Source organism: Amblyomma maculatum, chromosome 10 (assembly GCF_055883805.1).
Source record: "Amblyomma maculatum isolate TAMU_Amacu chromosome 10, ASM5588380v1, whole genome shotgun sequence".
In the NCBI taxonomy this organism is placed as follows: domain Eukaryota; kingdom Metazoa; phylum Arthropoda; class Arachnida; order Ixodida; family Ixodidae; genus Amblyomma; species Amblyomma maculatum.
In genome coordinates this window covers 123,692,813-123,717,708 of record NC_139353.1, presented here as the reverse complement: position 1 = coordinate 123,717,708, position 24,896 = coordinate 123,692,813, and the positions used below count along the sequence as shown (strand labels likewise).

At 44.6% G+C, this 24,896-nt stretch overlaps 1 protein-coding gene across 1 annotated transcript in view; it reads left to right on the top strand.

Annotated features, from left to right (window-relative positions):
- The window catches only part of LOC146177393 (ATP-binding cassette sub-family C member 3-like), an 89,652-nt gene that overhangs the window by 41,296 nt on the left and 23,460 nt on the right, over nt 1-24,896 (top strand). Inside the window, exons 10-18 of the mRNA XM_084581545.1 lie at nt 2,535-2,738; nt 5,907-6,053; nt 7,589-7,685; nt 10,811-11,013; nt 15,017-15,193; nt 18,462-18,629; nt 18,832-19,013; nt 19,306-19,381; nt 22,002-22,215. Coding sequence (XP_084437671.1) covers nt 2,535-2,738; nt 5,907-6,053; nt 7,589-7,685; nt 10,811-11,013; nt 15,017-15,193; nt 18,462-18,629; nt 18,832-19,013; nt 19,306-19,381; nt 22,002-22,215 — 1,468 coding nt within the window. The remainder of the gene's footprint in view (nt 1-2,534; nt 2,739-5,906; nt 6,054-7,588; nt 7,686-10,810; nt 11,014-15,016; nt 15,194-18,461; nt 18,630-18,831; nt 19,014-19,305; nt 19,382-22,001; nt 22,216-24,896) is intronic.

Here is a 24,896-nt window from a genome sequence, read left to right as displayed (position 1 = left end):
GCACCCTATCGAATATGCTATCCATGTACATCACACCGGATCATCGAAATTGGGATACTGTTCTACCATTCGTCACATTCGCCTATAATACTGCAGTACAGCGGACTACCGGTTACTCCCCATTTTTCCTCGTTTTCTGCCGTCCTCCCACTACAATCCTCGACACTTCCTTCTTCTCTACGCCCGACTACTCCTCATCATTACCAGCCCAGTTCTCATCCCGTGTGGCCAGATGCCGTCATCTTGCCCGCCTCAACACAGAAGCGTGCCAGCAAGACCGCAAGAGTCGCTACGATTTGAAGCATCGCGTCGTCTCTTTTCGTCCTGGTGACGAAGTACTGCTCTATACACCACTGCGCACCCCTGGCCTTAGTGATAAATTTCAGCACCGCTATCTTGGTCCCTACAATGTAATCAACCAAACTTCCCCAGTAAACTACCAAGTCACACCTGTTGATCACCCAGCTGACCGACGCCACCGTGGAACTGAAATTGTTCATCTATCTCGCTTGAAGCCGTTTGTGCGCCGCGGTACATCGGTTGGTTAGGAGCGGCCAGGCTGGCCGCTTCCGCCCCCCCCCCCTCCCCGGACAGATTGTGTGAGCTCTCCACGGATCTTCTTTCATTTGTACATACCATGATCTTCTTCTTCCTCTTGTACATACCATCATCATCGTCCCACGGCGCCGGCTCTGGCGCGCGCTTGGGTTTTCTCCCTCAGATTAAGCGCTGACACGGCATACCTTGCCTTGCCTTCACGACCTTGCCGTCTGGACCTGGCCTTCTTTCACAATATATATATATATATATATATATATATATATATATATATATATATATATATATATATATATATATATATATATATATATAAAAGTGAAAAATTCCTTCATACTGTTTCCAAGTTTATTTGTAGTCGACGTTTCGGCAGGAGCCCTGCCTTTCTCAAGAGAAAGGCAGGCAGCCCTGCCTTTCTCAAGAGTCTTGAGAAAGGCAGGGCTCCTGCCGAAACGTCGACTACAAATAAACTTGGAAACAGTATGAAGCAATTTTTCACTTTTATGTAACCTCTAGCAACCAAGTACGTCTATTTACTTATCCTATATATATATATATATATATATATATATATATATATATATATATATATATATATATATATATACATATACATATACAGTATTTCACCCAGTTTCCCTGCTAATTGTAAGAAATTGATATTAAATATAATAGAGGGGTCCAAACTGGACCTTGTGACAGCCACTGCTTGACGTTTAATTATCAGTTCGATCCTTATTCTGCCAAGCACAAAAAGAAAAGAATATCTTGTCCATAAGCAAGTTGTGCACAACTTTTGTAATACGCAATGATGTTCCCAAAAATTAGATATTTGCTCTTATGTTCGCCTGTTACACTTTGTCACACGCCTTTTGCCTGTCGGTAACCAACACATGCGCACAGGGCGGCTATGAGGCGACACATGTGGAACCTGCTCAGCCAGTGCAGCCGGTCCTGTTTACGTTCCAAGGTTGAATCTGAGTCAACTTTGTCGTGGTTGTTATTTTTGTTCGCTTCAAGCCGCCGGGATAACCGCGTGACAACTCTCTTCTTTCTAAGCATTTTAGGCCTCAATGCTATGTGGCATAATAACAACAGTGCGCTGGTTGGAGTTTTTCAAGCCTTTTGAACGGGGACGGAATGCTTTCATTCTTGCAGAATTTCTCCTTTTCCGCATTCTTCATTGGACGCGTTTGCACTATACTACATTGGCGGAGTCAGACCATCTATTTTTCGAAAGCAGCCAGTGTGTGCATCCGGCTGCCTCAGTTATCTTTTTGCAGATTGGTTGACTGTGTTCGAATCTTTAAAGTATGCTTCAAAACTTCTAATCCCAACTTAGATTAGTCATAAATCGCCAGTAGGCTCCTATGAAATTCAGCGCGTAACTAGGTGCGTGGGCCACTTCAATCTATGACGCGCCCATTGTGGCCTCAGCATTCTTTCTTGCAACACTGCGAGGGCAGACGTACGGTGCAAGTGGGAAAAGTTGGTCCGTCGGTCGCTTCAGAAGCTCCGTGTTTATAAATATCCAAATGCCTAGTCGCATTGCATAAAGCCTCCTCTCCCTTTCTCTCCTTCGTGTCCTTCTAGCGAGTTTGAAGCGCTAGCGTCAAAGCTTTCCTCCACCATGAAAGCCCATCACTGCCGGCATTGCGGCGTCGTGACGAAAAATTCAAGAGTGCGCCGCTGGCTGGCGCTGGTTGAAAGATGAGGTGGCGGAATACTGATTGATCTGCGGGTTGTGCGAACTCATAAGACCAAATAACAGCCGATTCGACAAAAACTGCCGCCTTCAGCACATATTTTGAGATTTGTGCTACTGAAGAGAAACAACCAGGTCAGTTTGGATTATTATGCACAACCCTTAGGCGACACAGCAAGGTGTTTAAGGCCGGCGCCCTTCCATGCTGTCAGATTATTTACTCTACACGTCATTTTCGTCTATTGAACTAATCGTCTTTTTTTGCTTGCAGGAAAAAGCTACTTGCGCTCGCGACGAGCGTCTGAAGACCACAACTGATCTCCTCTCATCGATACGGGTCGTGAAGATGTATGCCTGGGAAGATGCCCTGCAAGAGCGTGTGATTCGCTTCAGAAACGCCGAGGTCAAGTGGCTGTTCAAAGCGAACCTTCTAGATGCCATTTTAGACAGCGTCTACTCCTCAACGAGCTCAGTGGTGTGTATGCTAGAAATATAGAAAAAAGAAGTTGCCCAAGTGAACCTTACTGATCAGAAGATAAAGTAAAAGCGATATATATTGCCGCGAAATATTTAAATCTTTATTTTTTATTTGCCGACTGCCCCCAGCACGCGGCCTTATCACTGTGATTCCAGAGCGCGGATGGCGTCGGCATTCATCGTTTGTTTATGATCGTTATCGCAAGATGACGCTTTATCCTTTCTTGTTAGTGCAAAATGCGTCCAGATGTACCTCGAAGATTCTAATCACTCGTGCGTGTAACTATAGTGTTTCAGGTTATGGTAGTCGCCATTCGCGGTTTATATAATTTTTTCGTAGCCGCTTTTGAAACTAGCATTGGCATGACAGGTACATGTAATTCGACGACCAGCGAGCACGTTTGCTGCTATCGCCGCCGCCTAGTTGTTCAGTTATTTTGAGGGCGCAAGGCAGCCCAATAAGAGCTAATTTCAGTGCTGCTACTTCTGTGTGTTCTTTTTTGATCACGACATTGGCACCGTCACGTGAGAATATATTTCCAGCGCTGCAGAAACACTTTGCAAAAGTAATAGCGGCCATTGAGATGACAAGAAAAAACAAGTTCCCAAATGTGCAAACTCGTCCGCATTATCATTTGAAGCTAGGCTCACAAATTACATTTTTACAAGGCTGCTTCAGTTTAATCACGGATTTCAGTACGTCACGTTGCTAAAGTGGATCGATTTTTCTCACGAAGGGGGTATTTTGTGTGAAATACGTGGAAGGCATAGTAACCCCTTGCTTGACATCGATGCTTAATGGGCTCGTTTGCATCTCAAAATAAACCGCTGCATTCAGCTTATCTATATATTGTGAAAGAAGGCTAGGTTGAGACGGCAAGGTCGTGACGGCAAAGGCGTGACGGCAAAGCCAGCGATGCCTTGTCTAGCGTTTTACTCCGATGACAAAACCAAGGCGCGTGCCGGAGCCGGCGCCGCGGGGCGATGATGATGGTATGTACAAATGAAATAGGAAGATCATGGCATATACAAATTAAAGAACGTCCACGGAAGGCTCACACAATCTGCCCGGGGGGTCGGAAGCGGCCAGCCTGGCCGCTCCTAACTAACCCATGCATCGCGGCGCACAAACGGTTTCAAGCGAGACACATGAACAATTTCAGTTCCACGGTGGCGTCGATCAGCTGGGGGATCAACAGGCGTTACTTTGTAGTTCACTGGGGACGTTTGGCTTATGACCTCATAGGGACCTACGTAGCGGTGGTGGATTTGTCACTAAGGCCAGGGGTGCGCAATGGTGTATAAAGCAGTACTTCGTCATCAGGACGAAAAGAGACCACTCGATGTGTAGAATCATGCGGTCTTCCTGGCACGCTGCTGTGTTGAGGCGGGCAAGATGACGGCATCTGGCCACACGAGATAAAGAATAGGTAGGGACTGATGTGGAGTAGTCGGGCGTAGAGAAGAGGGAAGCGTCGAGAATTGTAGTGGGAGGACGGCCATAAACAAGAAAAAATGGAGAGTAACCGGTCGTTCGCTGTACTGCTGTATTATAGGCGAATGTGACGAATGGTAGAACAGTATCCCAATTTCGATGATCTGGTGTGATGTACATGGATATCATGTCCGACAAGGTGCGATGAAATCGCTCAGTCAGACCGTTATTCTGGGGATGGTAGCTTGAGGTTGTCTTATGAAGGGTGGATGACGCGTGAAGAACTTCGGCAACGACAGGCTGTACCGCGGTCACTTAGGAGCACCCGAGGAGCGCCATGGCGCAATACAATTGATCACAAAAAGAAATTTGCTACTTCTTCAGCGGAACCAGTCGGTACAGGTGCTGTCTCAGCGTAGCGTGTGAGGTGGTCGACAGCCGTTATAATCCACTGGTTACCCCCATCGGAGAGAGGTAGGGGACCATATAAGGCGATGCCGACTACGTCGAATGGCGTGGCGGGACAAGGAAGAGGTTGTAGAAGGCCAGCGGGTGAAGACGTCAGCCGTTTGCGACGTTGGCAGTCAGGGCAGGATGCGACGCATTTGGCAACGGTGGAAGATAAGCCAGGCCAAAAGAATCGTTTTCTCACGCGGTCGTAGGTTTTGTCAAAACCAAGGTGACCTGCAGTAGCGTCATCGTGGAGAGCCGCTAGTATGCGTGGGCGAAGCACACGCGGCCCGACTGGGATCCAGCGAGTTCCATCAGGGCAATACACGTAGCGGAGTAGGATGCCATCTTCGAGCTTGAAATTACGAAGCTGTCGGCGAAGCCTAGCATTGGGCGGGTCCGAAGCACCGATAAGGCGGTCGATGATAGGACGGCAGTAGGCATCGGCTAATTGCTGTGAGCGGAGAGCGTGCTTGTGCTCAGAGTCGTCAAAACAAACGGTTGTGATATACGTCAGGCGAAGGATGGTCGGCTCTGGTCAGAGGTGGAAATGCACTGGGAAGAAAAACAGCAAGTTGATTCCGAAAGGGGACAGCGAGAGAGAGCGTCGGCTTCTTGGTGTTAGCGACCAGATTTATAAGTCGAAATGGTATTCTTGCAGGCGTAGAATCCAGCGGCCAAGTCGGCCTGTCAAATTTTTGAGTGACGACAACCAGCAAAGAGCATGGTGGTCGGTCACAACTGTGAAGTGCCGACCGTATAGGTAAGGGCGAAATTTTTGGACAGCCCAGACGACGGCAAGACACTCCTGCTCGGTAATGGTGTAGTTTTTCTCAGCTGGAGTCAGAGTCCGACTGGCAAAGGCAATCACTTTCTCACGCGATGTTGCATCACGATTCAGAAGTACAGCGCCAAGACCGTGACCACTGGCGTCGGTGTGCAGGATAGTTGGAGCTCTGCCACTGAAGTGGGCAAGAACAGGATCTGATGTGAGGTGTGATTGTTATCTTTTTTTTTTGTGAAGTTTAATGGGAACGCTGCTCTGTAAGATGGAAATTTTGGCCGTTTTTCTCAATATGCAGAACGCTCTTAGCCTGAGGAGAAAATAATAAACATTCACAAGAACTTCACTCTATTGTACAAACAGACAGCTTGAAGGTTTTCTGCCTTGAGGTACCAGTTCATATGTTCCTAATAATCTGAAGCCAGTATAATGCCTGTTAGAAATTGGCAAATCAGATAAATTTCGTGACAGCCGCGTGGCTACCACCTTTGTTGCAGCTCACTATCATCCTGTTCTTCACGCTGCCTCTCCTAGAGCCCGGCGTCCTCCTCACTCCGGCACTGTCCTTCTCCTGCGTGGCGCTCCTGTCCATCATGGACCTAACCATGAACGGCTGCGGACAGGCTCTAAGGAGTATAAGCCAAGTAAATATCGGCTGGCTATCTCGGCGTTTATAAAATATAAGCAATGTGATTAACTTCTTTGCATAGTAACAATTTCGAGAGCCTTCAAGTAAGTTTGATATAAAGCCCAGAGGATATTCAAATAATCTCATTTTCTTGTGTTTCACAGCGGTTTCAATTGGCTATATCGTTGTTTAAAAAAGTGCTCTGCAGATAATTTTTAACACAGGTACGACATATGATCTAGTTGTCAGAGTATTACACCTTAACGCCATTGAGAGTTTAAAAAGAGCCCCTGCGGAACACAAAAAATTATGGGCGGCAGTAAAGGTGCTTAAGGGCTATGAAGAAGAAAGCATTGACTGCTTTTAATGCACTCCAATTCATTTGAAATAACTTTTACTCCAGCATAACATAATCCAAATCCCCCGCACTCAAACAAAATCCACACTTATTCCACCAAAATCACATTTGATTACCCTTAATCAACAGCACTCCACTACGATCCACCGCCACAGCGTAATTCAACTAGGTCTCCCAGAATTAATCGCAGTTTACCCCAACCGAACATAGTCTAGCGTAATTCATTCGTAAACCCTAATAATCCGACCTAATCCATCCTAATCCGCCTACTGAAGCTACCCATTCTAATATACAATTTATCCACAGTCCCTTCAGAATCCACCCTATTTCACTGCAATGCACCGCAATCCAATTTTATAAGCTTAAATTGATCGTTCTCCACCCTAATACAACTTTACTCAGTGTAATCAAGGTTCACAGCAATGCACAAGAATTCGCGACGTCACACTACTAAGACCTTGCAATCAATATGATTATGCATCCCTATTACCATGTTTACAGTACATGTAGTATGGGTATATACATTCAGTATATAATTCGTCACCAACAAAACCCACTCTTAATCCACCACAGTCCTCCAGTATCCCGCCGTTCTCTCTATTTTTTTCCTTTACTGAGCAGCTAATTGTTTGCAGTTCCAACAATTATGTCTTCTCCTGAATTCCTTCCTTTTTCTTCCCCAGTGTAGGATAGCAAACCAGAAGGCTTTCTGGTCCACATGCGTGCCTTCCCTCCTCTTTATCTGTATACTGTTATCAGTTATTTGCAAGTCGATGGTCGTTGATAGTATCAATGCTCACAGTCGCACGTGCAACTAACAATCCCTTTCGACTTCAAGTGATCATCACAGTGCAGCCTATTTCCACGGAGCAGCCAGTCTTAAAAAACCTAACCTCGAATAAAGGACAACCACTGGTCTCATGATTTACTTACCACAAACAAATATGGCGGTCAGATATCTGTACTTTGTGTACAGTGAAATCAAATGGGAATATAGCAAAAATCCACAAAGATCATTCCTTATATGCGTGGTGTTATACGACTATTTAATGTAAGCGAAACGCAGAGCCTTTCCGAAGATGTTTTGGTGTCAATAATGCGCGTATTAAATAGTATTGGGTATGTGTTCTTTAAATTGTACCCTTAAATTTTGCCTAAGTGAAAACAAACACTTTTTCTGTTCCTGCTTTTAGGGTTCATTGTCACTGAAACGAATCGCCGATTTCTGCACAGCGGAAGAACAGCATCCTAAAGAAGATATTTCAAGTGTATCTGTCTCCGGAAGGAAAGGTAACCAGCAGCAGCTTTGTAAAGTGGAGGGAGGAGCTCACTACTTATCTGAAAGCTATTTTTTCAGATTTGTAATACTTGCTATTTCTTCTATTAAACGTACCAAGTAAGTTGCGTACCATACATTAACAACAATCGTCCATTTTATCATAAATAAACGAATAAAAAAGGCAGAGTGGCTAAATTTTTATTTCACAGTAAGCAAGACAGTCCATATCCATGAGAAAAGCACTCCTAAAATTATTCTAGGGAAATTAAAAAGTAACAATGAAGAGAATGGTCATTACTTATATGCGATATGTCACTTAAAAGTCTCATATACTGTCACAGCGCACAAACAAAGCAGCTAACCATTTTTCAATCCAAAACTTGAACTCAGCACTCATGTTGGTGTAACACTCTTCCATGCACCGTAATGGTCCTGGAGTCGTTTTGCACCTGCACACATGTACAAAATAATAATTCTCTTGAGAAATAAATCAAAGCAGCTTTTTAGTCACTATGTCAAGTCAGCCTCAATTGTATACAAAGGAGGTTGTGTGAAAAAAGTAGGACAATAGGTTATACCGACAAGGACCAGCGAACAAAGCTTTCAGTTGTCCTTTTTATTCTTGTTCTCCGTCTCTTTGTGCGTGAGTCTCTATACGCATCGAATCTAACCAACTAGACCAAAAGCAAAGCTTCATTAAACGCCAATCCGGGACTTTTTCAACTAAAATTGGTTTACAGCGGAGGCAGACAAACTCAGGAAGTAACGAAGTGGCAGGACAGAGGGCTTCCTCAATTCGTTATTTGTTTGTCTTTTTGCAATGTAAACCAGTTTCACTAATGCTCCAACTATTCTGCAAAAACCTTCTCGCAGAGTATTTTTGAAGTGTTTTATTTGCTAATCAAATCACATTTCTTTGAGTCCGCTCTCTCCTATAAAGAAAAAGAAAAAAAGGTTTTGCAAGATATCACGTAGAATTATTTTTTGCAAGATATCACGTAGAATTATTTCAAACAAGCCTAAACCAGCAAACCAAAACAGAAACTTGGTTCCGACCAAACGATGATATCAATTCCCACCGTCCAACGACGTCACAGATAACGTCTCAAAAACTAGTGTGCGATGTATTGATTTAAACTGCCGAGTGTTAGCAGCAGCTTGTGTCAATGTTTTTCTGAAATTACCGATACCTAAGGCTGGTTATGTACAACGTTGACAGATAGGAAGCGTACATAGTGGTTCAAAGACTCAACTCGCGTTAATGACATTGTAGTGAATATCGCGGGCAGGGCATGCAATGCCGTGGGAAGGGCATGTAATCAGAAGAAAAAATAACTGATGGTCGCTTAGGGTAACAACTTGGAGACCAAGGGTAGGAAAGCATGACAGGGGGCGGCAGAGAGATAGGTGGGCGGAAGGGGTTAAGGAAGCCTGCAGAGTCAAGCGGATGCAGCTAGCACGGAACCGGGTTAATTGAAGGAATATGGTAGGGTCCTTCCCTCTGCAGTTGGTATAGTCCGGCTGATGAGGATGGTGAGCAAAACCTAGCTCCAACTTTTGTCCATTGGTAAAAGCAAAGTGAATGTCGAAGGTTTTCCCTCCATGTCACTCAGGCAGTCGTCCGTGGAAATCTCTTCGTTGTAGCCATAAAACGCGAAATTTCAAAATTCATCTGTGCTTAAATAAAACGCCGTGCCACCGCGAAATTTGCTGCGAAGGCCGAGAAATCTACTAAAAACATATCGTGAAAATTTCAGTGAAACATGTACGGGTGGAAAAAGCACCGGAAATCGCTTTTAAGATATATGGGTGGCGGTCCAGCATTTACATTTCAGAATTTGTAAAGGATTAGATTTTTATGATCATCGCGAGCAAACTTCTTATCGTATCCAGCAGTGAACAGTGTTCCACACCCCGTGCTTGTACGCGTTTTAGCGCTGCGTTTTCGAGATCCATTGTCATATTGCCTTCGTCCTGAACAGCCTGCCGTGTCCTCTTCGAGGCCGTATTTGTTTTGTTTTTTTTTGGCCGGGAGAAAGGTTAAAATGCAATATCTTTAAAATCCCTATCCTCTAGAAAATCTCTCACCTGGGTTGTCTGAGCAGTCGTTGTGAGCAAAAAGTAATGGGCATGGCTCTGGTTGTTAGCAGGTGACATGTGGCAAGGCCGTGCATTGATTGGCCTTCGGGTGATGCAGTGTCATGACAAAACATGTTATAGCCGAGTTGCCTGGTGCTAGCAACTCAGGATTTGCGAATCAGATGAAAGGGGGATCGAAGTCGGAATCCAGACTCCCCAGAGTCACTGCATCTTGACTGAGACACGCTGCTTCTACGCCACGCACATGCCACGCAGGCATGTTTGTACAATTTGGTTAAAGTCGATATTTTTTATGGGATGTCCTTTACTATAATGTGCTTTCCCATGACTTTATTCTAACTGATGTTCGTGTTATAATAGAGGCATAAATAACAATTAATGATAGAGCAAGTAGCAAAATGTGTGTTCGCCAGCAAAAACGAGACAAACTCTGTTCCTAGCACCCTTAAAGGCGAAGTTTAAGCGTCGCCTCAGTTTTTTTCTGTTGTTTTTGATCAAAACCCCAGGTTTATAGATAGCCACCCAGCTTCACAAAAACAACTCTTATGCGAGATGAAAGACATAAGCATTTATCGCGTAATATCTCATGTTCGTTACGCAATAGAGCCTTGCGATGCCACAAACATGGCGGAATAGACAGCATGCGAATATTTGAGCGGAGTCAACATTCGTTAAATACCTTACGCATTCGTGTACCGCGTTACCATTACAATTACAGGAGTTCCGGGAGCCCTCCCACCGGCTCTATATGCTCTGATTTATCCTGTCGCTGCGAACATGCACCTAATTGGCGGAAAGCGAACGCCATCTGCCGAATTCAATGCGCACTGCCACGCTTCGGGAACAATCAAGGCGTGCGCGCCAGCGGCGGGCGGGTTCACAGCACTTCGTTAATGCTATCGACAATGCGTTATATGGTATATGGCAAAGGAAGGGTGCCTATTACCAGCTAAGCGGACAGAGTAAGATAGCATTGATCGCGTTTCCATTCTGAAAAGGAAGAAAAAATGTACCTGCTTATTCATTGCCTTCGCAGGCGCCGTCACAATGAGGAAATGCTCCTTTTCTTGGCCTCCGGCAGTTGACATTAAGGCGCATGCGCAACTCATCAACATCAGCCTCGATGTTGAACCGGGCTCCCTCATTGGCGTCGTGGGCTTCGTGGGCAGCGGCAAGTCCTCGCTGCTCGCTGCAATTCTGGGCGATATGCACCTCAACGAAGGACACGTTGCATGTGCTGTGGGTACACTGTAGAAAAATTGACGGCGGCAACTCCGCTTATATGTGCATTTAAATATGGCGCAAAAGCACAAGGTTTCACACTCCTGATAAGGAAAGCGAAATAAAAATCTACGCATAAGTGCAATACTTCTCAGTGGCCCATACACCGGTGTGGATAATAAATTGTACCTTAATAATGTACCGCAATAAGAAAGTATATTAGCGTTAATCAGATGTGGGACAAAACAGGGAGGACAACTAAAAGGGTTTAACCTAAAGTGCGTAACATCCAGCTAACTATTAGAAAAAACAATAGGCGCGATGTTAACAGACAGGAAAAGATGACAGTGTGAGTTGCAAAACAATGTGGTTTTGTGACAACCTAGTAGAAATCAAGAAAAGCAAATGGCATACAAGTGAAGGGCATATTATGGCCATAGTTTTAAATATTTTTTGTTCAACGTTAACGGACTGGGTTCCAGTAAAAGAAAAAGGTAGCAGGAGGAGTAAAAGTTGGGTATCCGGATGAGTTTACGAAATGTGCGGAAATAAAGAGCCCACAACTGACACATTAGGGCTGGGTTAATTGGAAACATATTCCATAGATTTTGCTCTGCGTGTGCCCAGCCAGGCTGCTGCTACCGATGATGATGATAATGATGATGATGATGATGATGATGCACCGAACAGTGGAACACGCTCGTCTATTATTGAAGAAGCATGGCATCCTTGAGCAGCTGGAATATATGCCATCGCATGTGAACTCTCGAAAATGATAATGTAAAGAAAAAATGCAGAAAAAAGGACAAACCGTACTAATTTTCTGTAGTGGATGCCTGATTGCTGCCGACGCTATAATTTTTGTGTACTTCATACCTCGCTCTTTCTTGCTTGAAAGGTTACCCTGTATTTTGCGGACCCTATTAAAGTGAGTTCTGTTAGGCTCCTCCCAATTTCCAGGACGAATTAGCTTTCATTGGCCAACCACTCTTTTCTTATCAGGGTGAATATTACACGCCTCGCAACTAGCAAGTTGGTATATTTTCTTAAGTGCATGGTTTGCAATATGAAGAACGCATATTCTGCAAAGGATCAAGCAAAGGAGCAAGCAAAGGATCAAGCAGGGTTTCGGAAACGGTACTCTACTATCGATCATATCCATACCATCAATCAGGTGATAGAAAAATGCTCGGAATATAACCAGCCCTTATACATAGCATTCATTGATTACGAAAAAGCATTTGACTCAGTTGAAACCTCGGCGGTGATGCAGGCATTGCGAAATCAGGGGGTAGACGAGCCGTACGTGAAAGTGCTGGAAGATATATATAGTGGCTGCACAGCAACCATAGTTCTACATAAAGAAAGCAATAAAATTCCCATAAAGAAAGGTGTTAGGCAAGGAGACACAATCTCCCCAGTACTATTCACAGCTTGTTTAGAGGAAGTATTTAGAGACTTGGAATGGGAGCAGTTAGGGATAAGGGTAGATGGAGAATACCTCAGTAATCTGCGATTTGCTGATGACATTGCCTTGCTAAGCAACTCGGGGGATGAACTGCAAATAATGATTGATGACCTAGACAGAAAAAGTAGAATGGTAGGCTTGAAAATCAATATGCAGAAGACTAAGGTAATGTTCAACAGCCTCGGGAAGGAACAGCAGTTTACATTAGGTAGCGAAATACTGGAAATAGTAGGCGAATATGTCTACTTAGGACAGGTAGCAACCGCAGATCCAGACCATGAAAAGGAAATATCAAGAAGAATAAGATTGGGATGGAGCACATTTGGCAAGCACTCGCAGATTATGACTAGCAGCTTACCGGTATCGCTCAAGAGGAAAGTGTACAACAGTTGCATCTTGCCTGTACTCACCTATGGGGCTGAAACGTGGAGGCTAACCAAGAGAGTTCTACTTAAGTTGAGGACAACCCAGAGGGCTATGGAACAAAAAATGGTAGGGGTAACATTAAGAGATAGAAAGCGTGCAGAGTGGGTCAGAGAAATAACTCAAGTTAATGACATTCTAGTGGAAATTAAGAAGAAGAAATGGACATGGGCAGGACATGTAGTGCGAAGAGAGGATAACCGATGGTCGCTGAGGGTAACAAACTGGATTCCAAGGGAAGGAAAGCGTAGCAGGGGGAGGCAGAAAGTTAGGTGGGCGGATGAGATTAAGAAGTTCGCAGGGGTCAAGTGGATGCAGCTAGCACAGAACCGGGTTAAGTGGAGAAATATGGGAGAGGCCTTCGCCCTGCAGTGGGTATAATCAGGCTGATGATGATGATGATGATGATGATATTCTGCAAGCATGTTTGACGCCGCACTAAATATCATGCGATATATGGGAAGCTGCCCGGTAATAATTCTCAAGTATTAAAACATGTACCAATTATCACTGTTTCAACAGCATCACCAAGTGGTGGAAGAGATAAGCAACAGGATAACGCCAATGTCTACACTTACAAGAAACTTTATATTAGGAGGATGTCTTGTACATTGTGCCACAAGGTGGTGATTTAGCTCCTGTCCTTGTTCTTCTTTCTCTACGTGACCTTATTAAAAAAAAAAAAAACACTTCCACAGCAGTAAGAATGCATGCAGGTGAATGCTATGTTAAAAAGAAAGAAATTAGCTTGATGATCAAACCATCTGAAATAGTACTCTAGAAAACATAACACAAGGATGTGAAACGTGACGTTTGCGATCAGCGAGGAAAAAAACGCTTTTGAACAGTAACTAATTAACGAGAGACTGCTACGTTCTCTTATTATGTAAAGGAAAGGGATATGATGTTGAGTAAAGTGCAAGAGTATAAATAATTATGCATATTATGATTCTGATACGTAAAAGGAGCAAATATTATAATATATTACTAATAAAGGATTGTCCGCTCTACACTCGCTACAGGACTCGCTTAAATCCACATCAATCGAATTTTTCGCCGATAATAAATACTTCACGTTCTCTTTATGTATTGGAATACATAATTTAAGTTGGTTCGTCTTCTGTACACAGGATAAAAACATTCTAGAGGGTAGAAGAGAAAGAGGAGGAATATACTTCCCTAAATATCGTCATGAGGCTTTACAGAACTATTAAGGAAAGCCGAATTCCTAGTATAAACAAGTGGGTCATATTCATTCGTCACAACTTCCTTGACATAATAATTAACGGCAGAGTGACCATCGCTTCGACATATACTTATTTCTTTCCACATCTGTAGTCCCAAAACAAAACGCACTAAAATCATAAGAAAAGTATTTAACAAATACATTTCCAGGCGCCATATTTTTTTTCAAAGCATAATTCACAAGTGTGAGAGACCGCCTTAGGACTGCTAGATTGACTAGCCTACACACATCTGCTGCAATCATTTCAGTGTACCTCTTTTATTGGCTTTCGAAGCTGTTCATTTCGCATAGCTCGCAAATTCTATCGCAAACATCAAATATTGCTTCCCAGATATTTCATAGAAAGTGCTCTGTGACGTCCTTTATTCGATAATGGCGTCTTTGCTTTTATCCGACCCGGGCTATCTTGATATCGGATTATCTATGAGATTTGTCAGCATTTTCAGTGCCTTATTATTTTTTTCTAATGTAAAACTAGCCTACATAATGGTCATTACCAATGTAAACTTATTTCAACCTTGTTTTGTGCGCACAGCGCTCGTTTCCTGCAACAGCCTCAAATGTGGGACGGTACTATTTTGAAATTAGTTACATTTCGCAGAAAAGTTCAGGCAATATTATGCACTTGTGACACTTACCTATAGACTTTCGCAATAGCTTTTTACACTTCTTACTCAAATTAGGGTAAGCATACAGTAGGTCTTGGGGAAAATATTATTAGGGCGGAAAAAATATATATCTTATAGATTTTAACGTTTGTGCTTGCGATTAATTCCTCGGCATCACATTCAAACACTAAGGCACAATAGCACGAATGCGCTTCATGAAGAGCAATGACATTCTGAATTACCACTGAAGCCTGACCATGCTATTCGTAATTTCAGGGCCGGATAGCGTTTGTACCACAGCTTCCAACTGTGCACAATATGACGATCAGAGACAATATCCTCTACGGCCGGCCCATTCATCCGGAATTTTACAGTCAAGTTATTCAAAGTTGCCAGCTGACGAACGACATGAACAGCCTGCACTCGGGAGATATGACTGAAGTCGGTGAGAAGGTACAGCTAGTTATGCCAAAATGAGATAATATTTATGTGTGCTTTACCCACAGAGTGCAGAATGTCCATCCAGCATCGCGTTCCATTTGCACTCTTCTTCCATTTTGTAGAACGCTGGTTTGCTACTTGAGGCCTCTACGTATAGCGCATACATATTCTCGTTAACACTTAACAGCGGGTCTGCGAATCTAATTTTGCTTTCCTTGTGCTTTCAAGCTGTGGGACTTCGGCGGAATACTGAAGATTGGATGGGCGAGGTTTTGTCAAAAGAATCAGTTGAAGAATCTTGTTAATCATAGATTTGTTTATATCATTGCCCTTGTTCTTAGCCATTTTATGAATTGGGGCATATCTTTGTCGACGTAATACACAATATCAATATTTTATCCTGGAACCAAACATGGCAAAAAATACATATTATAATCTGCCAAATACAGAGCATTTCTCTATTGGTGACAAGGCGTCGGAGGTGGTGGTTAAGTACATGTAGTTATGTAAGAAAGTGATCACGCCGCTGGATCTTGAGGCTGAAATGACAGGGAGCGTTAAAGAGCGGTGGGTTTTACTGTACTGTAAAGTAATAAATGCATACTCACTGGCATTTGTGCAGAGAATATAGGGTAGGAGAAGGTTTAACTTACACGTTAATGGTTTGAAATGTAGTCAGTAAGAGATGCGATCCATGGATCATTTCGTTTTTCGGTGGTCATGTCGCTGATGTCGATCGAAGACTCCACAGAGTTCAAGACAGAAAGGCTGGCAAGGTCAGCTGGATGCGGCGTGTGAGACAAAGTGTCGGCGTCTTTATGCTTGCGACCAGATCGGTAAATAACACGGATATCGTATTCTTGCAGACGAAGGGCCCACCGTGCTAGCGGCCGGAGGGGTGCTTGAGCGATCAAAGCCAACAAAGGACATGAAGGTCCGTAACTACATCAAAAGAAAAGCCGTAAAGGTAAGGGCAAAACTGTGGGTGCCCAGACAATAGCCAAGCACTCCTTTTCCGTTACAGAGTAGTTCGCTTCGGCTCTAGTGAGAATACGGCTGGCGTAAGCGACTGCGTATTCACCGAAGCCAGAGGGGCGCTGAGCAAGCACAGCGCCGAGGCCGACACCACTGGAGTCTGCGTCTGCGTGACTTCGGTAGGCGCCTGAGGGTCAAAATGGTGCAGGATAGGCGGGGATGTGATTAGGTGGCGCAAAGTGTCGTAGGCGTCGTCGCAAGCTGGTGCTACAGCGAAATATCCGAGTTATTGCCGAGGAGTTCAGTCAGCGAGTGACAATGGAAGCAAATTGCCGTATAAACCGCCGAAACTATGAACACAGGCCCACAGAACTCCTTAGTTGCTTGATGGTAGTAGGTTTCGGAAACGCAGTCACAGCTCGAAGTTTGGCGGGATCAGGCCGTATGTCCTCCTTGGACACAACGAGGCCTAAATTGTCAGTTCACAAGCAGCGAAACGGCACTTAAAGTTGAGCGGTAGACCGGCGTTCACAAGACATGCCAAGACCTGCTTCAGACGAGAGAGGCGGGTCGCAAAGTCCGGCGAGAACACCACGATGTCGTCAAGGTCTTCCACAACAGGCCACGCAGTATCGTATCCATCATACGCTAGAATGTACAGGGGCATTACAGAGACCGAAAGGCATGACGGTAAATTCAGAGTCCAACGAGGGTGAGAAATGCGGTTTTAGGGCGATCTTCCGCAGCTATGGGCACCTGCCAGTAACCGGATCGTAAATCGAGGGAAGAAAAGAGTTCAGTACCTTGTAAAAAGTCCAATGCATTATCTATACGCTGAAGAGGATGGACGTCTTTCCTCGTGATTTTGTTTAGGCGACGGTAGTCAACGCAGAAGCGAATAGAACCGTCTTTCTTTTTCACTGGGACAACAGGGGAGCACCAAGGACTGCCAGAAGGCTCAATCACTCGACTCTGAAGCATAGTATAAACTTGGGCTTCAATAACTCGGCACTCGGTGGCCGACACTTGATGGGGGCGCTGTCGCAGAGGAGCATGGGAATTGGTGTCAATGGGGCGGGCAACAGTTGAGATACGGCTCGAAGCAGGCTGGCGAGATTCAAGTGAAGAACGGAACTGTTGAAACAGTGCGAAAAGTTCAGAGCGTTGAGGCCCAAGAAAACTGGCATCGATGGTGCGGAGGAAAACGTCGGCAGAAGACTGGTCCGGCGCAAACACAGGCAGTGTGAGTGCAGCAAAGTCAGCGGGCTGCGAAGCGGGTGTTGCGTCACCGGTGAGAATAGAATCAATGACCTGGATGGTACCGAGGCATTCACCGCCACGCAAGAATACGGGAAATGAGAACGGATTAGAAATCCAGAGCGCGGTGAGGCCAGCTGATATAGCAAGGAAGGCGTAAGGCAGAGGAAGATTTTTGCGGTTAGAAAGACAGGCGATGGGGTGAAAAGTACATCGGTACTGCGGAAAAAAGCACGAGCGGTGGGCACAAGAACTTATCTTCGGCAACGTCGACTTTGGGAAAGGAACGTCCGGCGACGTTTCATCATGCGCAAAAAACTCCAGTTCTGCACGAGCACAGTTGATCACCGGATTACGACGTGACAGAAATCCCAACCCAAGATGAGACCATGAGAGCAGTAAGGCAAACCGACGAACTCTATTGCGTACACAACTTCTTGAATGATGGCTCGAACTGTGCACACCGCTATGCGCTCTACAGGCTGGGCACTTGCCGTGCATAGCGAGAATCTCGAATTAGATGTCGTCAATTTGAAAATGAACGGCAAAGACTTGCAGCCATGGCAGAAACAGCAGTCTTAGCGTTGCTGGTGCGCACGGTATATCGCGCGCCCTTATCAAACATAACCAGCGTTCGCTGAACGCATAGAAGTTCACCGGCGTTCTATAATTGGTTTACAGGAAAGGAAAGACGCAGTTATATGTCACTCACGTTATCCCACTATAATCGTTCTCACGGTAGACAAGGAGAATTATGATATGCGTTTCGTGATTCCGGGCTTGACACAGTTGGTTAATGCACTCTGCTGGGAATCCGAGGGGGGGAGGCTCGATTCCCGGTGTACATAACATTTTTGTTTTTCTGATGATGTCTTCAGGGTGATTGACAAGTAAAATCTCATGGTATCCCACGGAATGTCGCGAAGAAGTGAGGCACTTCTCGCAGATGCTCGCCACTAACGCTCGGACATGCTTACGAGTCATGACAATTAATTAATTTTGCCCTATCAAATAGCCGTTCCTCTTGGCCGTCATTCTCTGTCCCCAGGGCACCAACCTCAGCGGCGGCCAGAAGCAGCGCATCTCCATCGCCCGTGCTGTGTATAGCAAGAGCGACGTTTACCTGTTGGACGACCCGCTCAGCGCTCTAGACCCCATCGTAGCCGGCTGTGTGTTCAGAAATGTTATCGGAAGTACAGGCCTTCTCCGCCATAAGGTAAGTTTTTTGCAATCCCAACTTCCTGGAGACATTAAGCAGACAAGGGTAGAAAAATTAGGCACTAATTATGGTGCTCTCGTCTCCACTAGAGCGGCGCATTTGTAGCAGCATTGAAGTCACTAGAAACAGTGTTTTCGCGTTCTAACGCCTCAGCCCTCTCAAGTTTGACCACATTGTTTTCTTTTCTGCTTGTTTTCAGACAAGAATTATGGTCTGCAACCAAGCAAATTACCTGAAACATATGGACAGGCTCATCTTAGTGCATCTCAAGGGCATTAGAGTGTATGAAAATTTGGAAGGCCTTTTGAATGACCCGCATTCACCACAAAACTTCCGCGAAGCTCTTGGTCAACAGATTACTATGCATCGGAACATACACGAGTAAGATTTTCACTTCAGCATGTATCTTACAATCTCTGCCAGCGATGTTCCGGCAGAGAAAACCATTTTCTTTCGATACGCTGGGTCAATATTAAAGAAGGCATTGATCGAATATTTTAGGGGAAACCCCCAAGGTGGAGTAAATTTGTAAATTTGTAAAGTAAATGCAAATATTAAAGAAGGCAGTGATTCGTCCCCTGATGAAACATTTTTGCGCGTCCTTATATCTTACCGCCATGGAAGATGTGTCAAAATGAAAACGGAACATAATATGCTCATATTCTCCTTTCAGAGCGAGCATTGAGGAGCTCGGTAAAAATCACGAGGTTGGTCGAATAACTCAAGATGAGTTGGGCGAATCCGAAAAGGTGAGCTTTACAGGCGCCAAGTACTGCCTGAAATATTCTATTTAGAAGATCAAAACGCAAAGTTGATGTTGTTTGCTACTGCATATTGAAAAAATCTGAAGGACACTCATGCTCGTAATAAAATGAAAACTTATCACGCCGATTTCATTTGAAAACTGAGAAAAGAACCTTATTCGTTTCCGACCTACGCCCTATTGGTTTCAGTCTTTCGCGTGAAAATATCTTTCGCCAGATTGCAAGCAGCTAGAATTATCGCTGTGTGCTCTTGAGAATATTTTCGATGAGGGGCAGCTGCAACAGTAGAGAACGTTCAGGAATATTTATAGCATACATTTTGAAGTCGCGGCATTCGTATAGGGTCATTCGTGATATGCTTCCACCATAACGGGGGAGGGCGGGGGGAAATTATGTAGAGAACAACTTTGCAGTGTCTCCGCTCCCACAATTAGTACCCCCCAGAGGTCAACCCAAAATGTATGTATACGTTCTTGCCTTAGTAACTGCCCAATTCTAATGAAACTATAAGGTAGCTCATCATCATCATCATCAGCCTGATTATACCCACTGCAGGGAGAAGGCCTCTCCCATATCTCTCCACTTAACCCGGTTCTGTGCTAGCTGCATCCACTTGATCCCTGCGAACTTCTTAATCTCATCCGCCCACCTAACTTTCTGCCGCCGCCTGCTACGCTTTCCTTCCCTTGAAATCCAGTTTGTTACCCTCAGCGACCATCGGTTATCCTCTCTTCGCACTACATGTCCTGCCCATGCCCATTTCTTCTTCTTAATTTCCACTAGAATGTCGTTAACTTGAGTTATTTCTCTGACCCACTCTGCACGCTTTCTATCTCTTAATGTTACCCCTACCATTTTTCGTTCCATAGCCCTCGTGGTTGTCCTCAACTTAAGTAGAACTCTCTTGGTTAGCCTCCACGTTTCAGCCCCATAGGTGAGTACAGGCAAGATGCAACTGTTGTATACTTTCCTCTTGAGCGATACCGGTAAGCTGCTAGTCATAATCTGCGAGTGCTTGCCAAATGCGCTCCATCCCAATCTTATTATTCTTGTTAGGTAGCTACTGTGACAAAAATTCGGGACGACAGGAAGACATTGGCAGTGGCTTAGCTAAGCTATGCCAGGATTTACGTAGCGTGAGGTACGGTTCCCTGGCTGAGCTTGTTGTGGTCATGTAAGTTTAGCAATGAGAGTCAGGTCCTCTTCCCGCTGACTGAACTTTTCCATAGGCCCCCGTCGGCGGCTATGCTTCCTCTATTAGGAACGGCAGTCTGGCATCACCATTTGACAAGCCGTCCCTCTCTCTGTTCGGTCGTCTCCGCTGCTCTCTTCGTCCTCTTACTCTCATTCTCTTTCATGCTGATGCTATGCGCCGCTTTCTAAGCTCTACCGGCGACTGCGTTTCGATGGAGGTGAAACTGAGAGACGTCGGTATGCTATGCGATGTCAGTGCACGTTAAAGATTTCCAGATGGTCAAAATTACTCCACAGTCCTCCCCTATGGCTTTTATTTCTCTCTTTCCGCTTTCTCTCCCACCTTTCTTCCTTCCATTACAGCGCGGGTCAGGTGTCCAAGAGCAAGTGCGACAGATATTGCGGCTTTACTTTCCCGTGAAGAAAGTTATTATTATTATTTTCTTGCCTTCTTCTCTATTCGCGCCGCTCTCCTCTGACGTCATGCCAGATGGCGAGGCAGCGGTTGCTAGGCAACAGCGAAAGAAGCGGACTACCACAGCGCGTACACCGCCACATAGGGAATGCGAATTTGCGGCCAATGTAGCTCTCGCTACAAATCGACGAAATTGCACACCGCGCTGTTTGCAAGCGCCGGCGCATTGAAGAGCGTAATCAGAAAAGTGCAATAACGCGACAGCGTTTCTGGCTCCCTTTCACCACGCATTTCAAAGTCGGCATTGCCGGTGTTTTGAGCGAAAAAGCACGACCACGCATCTGCCTCATGCAAGTTCGCATGTGATAGCAAAGAGGGCCCGTTCTCCAGAAACTCTGCCGTCAGCGTTGTCGGCGTTTGTGGGCGCAAATTCACGGACATGGTTTACGGAGGTGGTAGTAAGCAGCTCAGACGGGTTGCCACGGATTGGTCGCAGGAAATCACTACTTCACGCGACCACGTAACCTACCCAATTTGGCAGTAGCTGGCCAAATTGGTGTTGTCGTTTGAGCAGAGAGAGAGTGAGGGAAATCGATATTCCACAACCTTTGCATTCCGTGTCGATCATGTGGCCCCTAGACCATGCACACAGGCACGTCTGTACAGCTTTGTCAAGAGAGGCTTTATAACTTCCTCGAGTGTCCTTTCATGTAATGTGGTACCGTACAACTTTACGTTAAAGGGAATGTGTGGGGTATGAAAGCAGAAATTGACTTATTAGCAATTTACGAATAGCAAAGGGAATAAACGCGGACGGGAGCCGTAACGCTATCACGCCACATCCTTAAAGGAGGAGGTTATAGTGTCTGTCCTCTTCAACGTTTATTTTCACGTGTACAGAGCTATTACGATCAAGACAAGGTGAAGAAATGAGACTTTTCAACACTGCGTTGTTTAGCGGACAATAATGAACTCAAAATTGTTTCGTCTTCCCAGACAGGTTGGCAGCTGCTATGTATCCTTGTTCGCCTGGCACAGTGGCCAGCGCTTGCGGGTGTGCTCGTATTCATGGGGTCTGCTGCAGCGTCGGCGCTTCAGCAGCTCTGCATCAAATGGTGGACGGACGCGACGTCGATTGATGGCATTGGGGGCTCTCATCCCCAGAACCTGCCATGGGTCACAGTATTAGTGGTATTGTGCTCCGTGGATGGTAAGCGTCTCCACCCCGCTTTTACGAACAAGAGCTGCTTTTATGGACTTCCTTTAGTGCGGCTTCGTAAAATGAAGACAAAAATCAAATAACAGTTTCTTGCTTAGAAAAGCACCGACCTTCATATTTTCCATGCTATCTTTATTTTCATTCAACAGCGAAAGAAAGAGACATCAGCCCCCATGATAGGTCACGTCTGGAAGCCTTGTGAAGGGGGAAGTTCCATATAATCGCACGAGCGGAAAATATCATCGTCAGTTCATTTTTTACTCTCACCATATACACCTGCTTCCTAATTTCTTATCTATTACGTACATCATGATTCAACGTAGACTGCTAGCAACCTACAACTACTGGATTCTAAAGGAAAAATTATTACGTGTGCATGGGAGCCGATTCTTCAGGGGCTCCTTTATGCGGCGCTGGTAGTTTCCGGTTTCCCTGTTGTAGACACAGGGGCGGTCGCTGCATGATACTCGATAAACAACGCCAGGGAGCTCAGCACGTGGCAGCGAGTCTTTCCTATTCATAACATCGGTTCGTAGCTAACTCTTTAGCTCGTGTGCAATGTACACTTCGTCTTTGCTGAAGATCCGGAAAGGGTCGTTCTTTTTTTCTTTCTCCTTTTGGATTTAGTCAGTTACCCAACGTTCGCATGTTAATAATTCTTCATCCTGACTAGACGGTGTTCCGGCCGTCGAAAGTCAGACTAGTCTAAACTGAGACAAGGTCGAAGTAAACAAGCTCGAGATAAGACGAGGTTCAGGGCAGATGCAATCTCCCATGGAGAGGAGAGATAAAATGAAAGGCCAAACTATTGAAAGGTATCGACCTACGGAAGCAATCAAGGAGACGCGTGACGTTGGTGGAGATAAGAAAGGTCGTGAGCGGGCGTTTAAAACCAGGAACGGATTATTTTGTTAGTGCGTGTTAAAAAGGTTAGCTCACTGCATCTATCGCCAGTTTCGTTGTTAATTTCATCACCTGATATCTAGTTAAACTGTGAGTCTGCTTATAATCCCATTCTGTTTCCTTTTGATAAAGCGTTTGCTTTCCTTGCTTCGCAGTAGCTTGCCCATATGTGCAGTAATGTGAAAACCGAATCAGAGTGCAATTCATCTGGACCTTACAGCTCTCTCGCTCCTTATTGCTTCGCCGTGGTGAAGATGTGGTCCTCTCACGATCGTGTCGTGATCAAAATACCTCATTCGGCTTTGAATTGCAATGTACGCTCTGAATTGACATGCGATATCGCGTATTCATTCGCCCCATGCATATCGATAAGTGAGAGCTAGGTAACATGAAGGCTCTCTTCTCGTCTTCTTGCGCGGAAAACGCATCTGTGAAATATTTGAGTACTTTAATGCTAACAGCGCACATATCAGCGGTAAAACATGCATCACTTGCAAAACAAACTCGAGAGGATAAAATTGGCTAACACAGAATGTGCACTGCATATCATAATAACATTTGTACGCACTTGTTAAAAGCTATGTAAGAAGAAGATAGCTTATACAATGCAAGGAACACATGGAGTGGAACGTCACAGTCACAATCTTTCATGTTAATTTTTGGTTGCTCTTCAGTAGCCCCTGTACATCGCTATGGCAGAAATATTCATATGCGCAATCCACATTTCACATTTTTCTGAATCCTGAGCAGAGACGGAAATCAAATAGAGCGTCAATTGTAAGCAAGCTCTAAGCAACGACAAAATTTTCAGGTCTAATGCTATAAAGTATGCATGGCATGGTAATTGTTATGCTTAATTTGCACTTCTGAATTTTCAGGCATTGAATATACGTTAGGTAGTGAACTGTGTAATGTTCATTAAAATGTGCATATAAGAAAGGCATTTTTTATTTTTTTCCAATACCGATCAGAGACTGGAATAGGTTGTCCGAAGAAGTAGTTTCAGTTATGTCCCGTGAATCTTCTGCTGCTATTCTTTAAATATTCTATTCATGAGATGTACGGCCTGTCGCGTTTGCATTCTGTTCTTCTTCTCGGTGACATAAACGATATTCCTCCCCCCCCCCTCCCACCCTTCTAATGGCGCTTGCATCGCTGTGGGTATAACAATAAAAAATAGAAAACAGAAAATAAAGTGCAGTAACATCAGTGAAACATTCCTGCGAACAATGCTGTCAGTTGTAATGTTTGTATCATCAATCCAATTTAGGTTCTTTCAATTTGGTTTGCCCAGTATGCGGATGTGGAAAATGCAAAATTCTTCACAGCTGTCAAACGAACACTAAGTTCCCAAAGTGTAGCATAACCATTTATTCTGCCACTGTAGTCTGGGTAGGGTTTTATCACAAATTTACGATTATATAGGTCATTGATAATTCTGGTCATCCCTGATATGCCTTAAATAACCAGCTTTTTCCAGCAAATCAGCCGCAATTCAACTACAATCAAATTAGGAGGTCTTGAATGTGTAGGGAGCATCGTGACACTGCATTCAATTACTTGCAAGCGATGGAATACATTATGGAAAGTGCAAGTAAACTAATATAAATTATTTGTGTGAAAATAGTGTTTACATATACCTTCAGCAGGATTGGTCAACATAACGCTATGTACCGATCTGCACATGTGCAGAATAAAAAATGCACAAACTTCCATGCAAACACTTTGTCCAGTCTTTCAGTTTTCTGTAGGGTGGGGTTCTAAGAGGC